Source organism: Ovis aries, chromosome 3 (assembly GCF_016772045.2).
Source record: "Ovis aries strain OAR_USU_Benz2616 breed Rambouillet chromosome 3, ARS-UI_Ramb_v3.0, whole genome shotgun sequence".
NCBI classification, from domain to species: domain Eukaryota; kingdom Metazoa; phylum Chordata; class Mammalia; order Artiodactyla; family Bovidae; genus Ovis; species Ovis aries.
Window position 1 is genome coordinate 62089500 of NC_056056.1, and position 6436 is coordinate 62095935.

The 6436-nt window shown below is 35.9% G+C and overlaps 1 protein-coding gene across 4 annotated transcripts in view; it reads left to right on the top strand.

Annotated features, from left to right (window-relative positions):
* The window catches only part of LOC101116816 (E3 SUMO-protein ligase RanBP2), a 58381-nt gene extending 52311 nt beyond the window's left edge, over nucleotides 1-6070 (top strand). For all 4 annotated transcript variants that reach the window (XM_015094368.4, XM_015094369.4, XM_042246094.2 and 1 more), the window contains 5 exons: nucleotides 514-615; nucleotides 3679-3824; nucleotides 4510-4783; nucleotides 4901-5226; nucleotides 5558-6070. In XM_015094368.4, coding sequence (XP_014949854.1) covers nucleotides 514-615; nucleotides 3679-3824; nucleotides 4510-4783; nucleotides 4901-5226; nucleotides 5558-5863 — 1154 coding nt within the window. In that variant the 3' untranslated portion in view covers nucleotides 5864-6070. The remainder of the gene's footprint in view (nucleotides 1-513; nucleotides 616-3678; nucleotides 3825-4509; nucleotides 4784-4900; nucleotides 5227-5557) is intronic.
* The last annotated feature ends 366 nt before the right edge of the window (nucleotides 6071-6436 follow it).

Here is a 6436-nt window from a genome sequence, read left to right on the forward strand (position 1 = left end):
GCATGAATTTCTGCATAAGGTACAGTGGTTCTGAGACGATACTTTCAAATGTACATCCAGGAATTCCCTTTCTTAAACTGAGATGTACAAAGGGGCATGAGGTAATTCAATTTTCTTAGTGAACACAGAATCTTTACATAGCTATTTCCTGAAATCCTTCTTGGAATGAATGTTTGTTTAGATGATACTAGACCATGTGAAGCAGAAGCTATGTAGCTCTCTGTCTGACTTAGTATAGATCTACATCTCATTTTTTTAAATGATCTTAAGCATGCTGCTTCTGGTGTATTGTTCATTGAGAATAAATAGTACCTGTAAACTTGTAAGTTTTCTTCGGAGAAATAACTAGATTATAAATACTCCTTACCCCCACCCCACCACATCAGTAGCATAGCAGGTCCTACCCTTCCCAACATACACACACACATACGCCTTCCCTTTGGGTCCTGGGTAAATCTTTGATGTTCAACATATGTTAAATGAAATACTAAAATTGCTCTTTTCCTTTGCCAGTGGAAAGCAAAACAGTTACGTTTGGATTTGGAAGTGGCACAGGGCTGTCATTTGCAGACTTGGCTTCCAGTAACTCTGGGGATTTTGCTTTTGGATCCAAAGGTAAGATTAGGAGGAGAGGCTTCAGTGACTGTGTTACAGAAGTGGGCACCCCTGGAGGGTGAGTCCTTCGTTGCAGGGTTGTCGCTCACCAAGAATTTTCTCTTAATTCATTGTCACTTGTGCTAGTCTTGCCCATCCTGAAATGCAGAACCCTCCCTCCAGTTTTGGAGTAACTTTGGGATTGTTCTTCTAGTTATACTTTTGATTTGCTAATATTTCAAGATGTGCATCTGTAATTGTTTAGGAGATGACTTTGAAGTTTTCTATTTTTGCATTATCCTTGATTGTATTTTTCATATAAGGGTTGTGCTAATTTATAACTGGTGAGCTTTCCCATCTTTTCCAGTGGTTTTTCTAGTTTTGGTCTGTTTTGGTATCATTTGTAGAAAATAATCCTTTTCCTTGTTTATGGTATACTGTATTTTCCTATTCTTAGATATCTATCATATAACAGATTACAGCACCACCACCTAAACTGAATTGATGATTTGCAGAATAAATTTTATTGAAGATATATAATTACATGATTAATTCAAAATAGTGTTATTCCATCTCACATATTTTACTTGTGTCACAGCTCCATCATTTATAGAAACATATATAAAACTTTAAGAAATTACCTTCAGATGTTGTGTTACTTTGGAATTCATAGCCTCATTGATGTCACATTGCTTTATTTTTAATTTATTTAGTAGTTTGAAGTCACAGGATAATAGGTCAGCAAATACAGCAATAGAATGGGTACAATTACCCACCAATGAAAAGCCAGATACAAGCTGATGTGTTAGGTTGCTTGATACTCCGTCAGTGTTGTGCAGTAAAGTTGACATCGAACAGCTCCAGATCTGTGTGGGAGGCTTGCCCTGAGTTACCTGCTGATTCAGTGAGATTATCCACCAAGCTCTTTTTTTTTTTCCAAGCTACACCTTTTAGTTTGTGTCCTTAAATCTGACAGGAATTTGTACTTTATCTTTTCAAATAAGTAGCTTTTGGTTTTATCAGTTCTTTTGTTTTTTTATCTCCAGATTTGTCATTACTTTCCTTTAAATTATGATTAGTTTTCTTATGTATTGAATGTCTACTTTAATTAATATTGTGCTAATATTATAAGCACAGAATAGTATTTTGTAACTGTAAATTCCCTGGAATCCATTTCATGTATTTTCATGGGGAGTTTTCACATTTGTAAATTTTTAATACTTTAGCCTTTGACTAAGAGCTTGTAGGATTTAAAATTTTTTTTTTTAATGAAGGTCAGTTTCATCAGAATGATTTTTTGCTTCTCAAACATATTTCTGGCCTTGTGTGGACCTTTTTGACCTTAAACTTTTTGTTTTGGTTGGTTTTAAGTCCGGAGGAGTCTTTTCTTTCTCCTCTTCTATTATGTGTTATTTCTGTGGTGATTGCTTTTTCTTCATCTGTTCATTTTATTTTTGTCTCACTTTCTTTTCTTTTGTTCTTTTTTCTCTGTTTCTCCTGAAAGTCGTCATCACACAGGTCGACCAGTCACTCTGTGTCTTTTGTGTAATATTTCATATGGAAACTAAGACAATAAGAAACAGCTGTTTATCTGCTGCTTCCCTGTGCCTGACATTTTATCATATTTCCTTGAGATTTTGTAATGTTTCCATTAAACCCAGAGTGGAAGCTTCCTAGGTATTGCTACCTAGAATACAGTTGTTGATATTGATTATTGCCAGACTTATCTTTATACTTTTACTGAATAAATTCTTTTTCCTGCCCCTTTAGAGCAGTGGTTTTCAGTTCTCTGCTTCATATTAGAATTCCTGGGAGCTTTTTAAAGGGATAGGTGGAACACTTGATAGTTAAGTCATGTTGGGCTCTGGGTGTGGGACCCAGGCACTGGTATTTCATAGGAGCTGTTGGTGTGATTTTAATATGCACCCAATGTTACGAACCATTGCTTTAGAGGAATTTTGAGATTTTCTGCCATATGTCTCAGGGTATTGGGGTAATTGAAAATTTTTTTCTGCTTGGGAGCTCCTAACAAGTGCTTTTTGAGCTTTACACCTATGAATCAACTAGGTCTATGCTTTATTCTCAGGAAGCCCCCACACAATCTGAGATGGTACTTTTGTTTGAGCATTCATTTGCTATTTATTCGTATGACTTTTTTTTTTCCTGTTTTTTTTCCTCCCAGTTAAACCTGTCTTAGAAGAATTTACTGTTTCATTAGACACTCATTTTGTTCTTTCTTCAAGGTGCTGAGTTTTTAACTGATCTGTGACAATTTTTGCCTTCTCCTGAGTTTTTGTATCAGATGTAGGATTAGAGAGCAGTGGTTTGTCAGTCAGCAAAGTGATGAAGAATTGAGAGGTTTCTTTCCGCTAAGATAGTGGGGAATGTATTAATATTAGCAGGCTGGGTTGTCAGAGTTGAGATGTGGAAAAAACAGCATTTAGTGTTCACCTTCTCCAGGGTGGGAGGGAGGGAAAAGTTTTTGTTCCCCTGCGTAGGAGTGGGGAGCCTTTTCACCCATTAAGCCTGGTGTTGCTTGAGAGAGGGTGGGGTGGGGTGGGGCCAGTGAGCTGCTCCTGGGGCCACCAGTGCCACCTGGGCAAGAAGTTGAAGCTCTCATTCCATTTACCTTAGAAGAGAGCTAAGGTGGAGAAGTTACCAACTTGTAATCAGTCTGCTTTCAAAGTAGCAGATTTGGCCTCTTGGAGAACATTCTTAGGCTCTAAAGTTACTTTTTTCATGTAATAGAATGTTTTATGAAATAAACTACCCTTGGAGCTGTGTTGTGTTTTCAGGTTTCAAAGGATGCACTTTGAATGAAGAACCTGCTTTATTACTAAAAGTTCAGTGTCACTAAGACCTAAGGCTTATACAACCCTGTCTGTATACCCAGGCGTAAATGTTACTACATTCCTTTGTGCTCACCACTTGAGCTTAACTTGCCAGGAGAATGCAGTTTTAAGCATTTTTATTAGAAGTATGTCACATCATTGGAAATTAGATTCATTCATAAAGTACTGTAACAGGGATTAAAAGCTTATTAAAATAGATATCACTGTTTAAATATCCTAATTTATTCATCAGATAAAAATTTCCAGTGGGCAAATACTGGAGCAGCAGTGTTTGGAGCACAGTCAACTGGTAAAGTTGGCGAAGATGAAGATGGTAGTGATGAAGAGGTAGTTCATAATGAAGATATCCATTTTGAACCAATAGTGTCACTACCAGAGGTAAATATTAAAGTGTAAAAACCTTATACTAACTTCACATTTTAAGTTTAAAACTTGACATGGGCTTGATTTGTAGGGCTGACCTTGTTTGCATTTCTTTCAGAACATTGACCATTACAAATGGAAGCTCTTTATTACAAGTTCAATCTTAAAATGTAAATCATCCTTGTAAAAAAATTTACATACAAATGTTATTTGGAAAATTCTGTGTGAAATTGTTGGGAAGAACTTAATTTTTTCCTGTTTGTTTTCAATAACATAATTGAAGGAGCAAAATATTAAAAACCCATCTAAGCTGATATTTGCCACAGTCCTTTCAATAAAAAGTATATTGTACTTTCTCTAGACAGGAATGTTATTTTAGGCAAATTACTTTCATCAGTTTGAACCTTAGTCAGCAGATAGTATTTTTCTTGAAGAACAAGATTTTTTTTTTTTTAACCTCTTCTCTCCTGTAAAAGATTGTATTTGATTTCCAAAAAGAGGAAGGATGTTAATAAGTACAAAGAAAACATTTAATGACAAATCTTTCCTGCCTCATCCGAATCTGCCGTATAGTAACCCTAGGATGTTAACTCTTTTCAAATTCTGTTCATGTCAGTGTGTTAAGGAATTTGGATCTTTGGAATTTGTTATGAGTATTTTATAAGCAGCAGCTTATAGGTAATTTCATCTCCTGTCACAGGTAGAAGTAAAATCTGGAGAAGAAGATGAAGAAATTTTATTTAAAGAGAGAGCCAAACTTTACAGGTGGGATCGAGAGGCCAGTCAGTGGAAAGAGCGTGGCGTTGGAGACATGAAGATCCTCTGGCACACGGTGAAGAATTACTTTCGGATTCTGATGAGGAGAGACCAGGTGTTCAAAGTGTGTGCGAACCATGTCATCACCAAGACGATGGAACTGAAACCCTTGAATGTTTCCAACAATGCTTTAGTTTGGACTGCCTCAGATTATGCTGGTGAGCTCTGCACTCAATGCTACTTTCCAGTTTTTTACTTTTCTAAATTGACAACAAATATATAAAACAATTTTTTTTAAGTTATTTTAACACTAAGGCCATTGTGTTGTTTAACAGATGGAGAAGCCAAAGTGGAACAGCTTGCAGTGAGATTTAAAACTAAAGAAATGGCTGATTGTTTCAAGAAAAAATTTGAAGAATGTCAACAGAATTTATTGAAACCCCAGAAATCACTGACATCAGAGTTCTCAAAGGAGACAAATCCTGTGGTGTTTTTTGACATTTGTGCAGATGATGAGCCCCTGGGACGCATAACCATGGAATTATTTTCAAACATTGTTCCTAAAACTGCTGAGAACTTCAGAGCACTGTGCACTGGAGAGAAGGGCTTTGGTTTCAAGAGCTCCATATTCCACAGAGTGATTCCAGATTTTGTTTGCCAAGTAAGTCTTAAGTGTGCATCACACCAGTGTGGGAAATCTGAGTGTTTCTCCTTACCTGTAATTGTAGACTATAGCTTTCCCACACCCCCAGCTTCTATCCCCACAAGAACTTGCAGCCTAAAAGCGTTCATATTTCTAATGCCTTGAACCTGATAGAAATTAAGGGTGGGAAAAGATCTTTTCATTTTTGTTTCCTTTCACAAATTTCTTAGTTTTTTCAAACTGCATTCTCAGAGAAGCTGGGTATTTAGGACCACCCCTTCAGTGGTTAGTTCTGTATGTGTTTTAATGTTTTATTTGTGATTCCTGTTAATTGAAATCTTTTTTTCAGGGGGGAGATATCACAAAACATGATGGAACAGGAGGACGGTCCATTTATGGAGATAAATTTGAAGATGAAAATTTTAATGTGAAACATACAGTTCCTGGTTTACTATCAATGGCCAATCGAGGCCAGGACACCAATAATTCTCAGTTTTTCATAACACTGAAAAAAGCAGACTGTTTGGACTTTAAGCATGTAGTATTTGGGTTTGTTAAAGATGGTATGGATACTGTGAAAAAGATTGAGTCATTTGGTTCTCCTAAAGGGTCTGTTAGTCGAAGAATTATTATCACAGAATGTGGACAGATATAAAATCATTGTTTTCCATAGTAAATTTTACCTGTATAAAAGTTGAATTGAGGCCTAGCTGTTTTGACAACATGGTAATTAATTATGTTCAGCTTTTGAAAATGGACTCCAATGTACAAATGTAAAATTGCAGCTTATAGCTGTTGTCACTTTCTAATGTGTTATAATTGACCTTGCATGGTGTGAAATAAAAGTTTAAACACTGGTGTATTTTCAGGTGTACTTGTGTTTATGTACTCCTGACATATTTGTATTAAAATGGAATACTAATCTTGTTAAAAGCAATAGACCTTCTCAAACTATTGAAAGAATATGATATATGCAATTTAATTTTAGTTCCTTTTAAGATATTAGACTTCCTGCATGGATATACTTACTGTTTGAATAAAGGGACCATGACTTGGATAATTTTTATTTCAGATTTGGACTATATTTGGTAATTTTAACTATTGGTGTGTTCAGTTATGAACAGATTCACTTGTAAATGGGTAGAGCCACAGAGGGCAGAGACTTAACCAAAGTGCTCTTCTATAAATTCTTGCACCTCCTGTATAGTTAAATTCTCTTTTAAGCAGA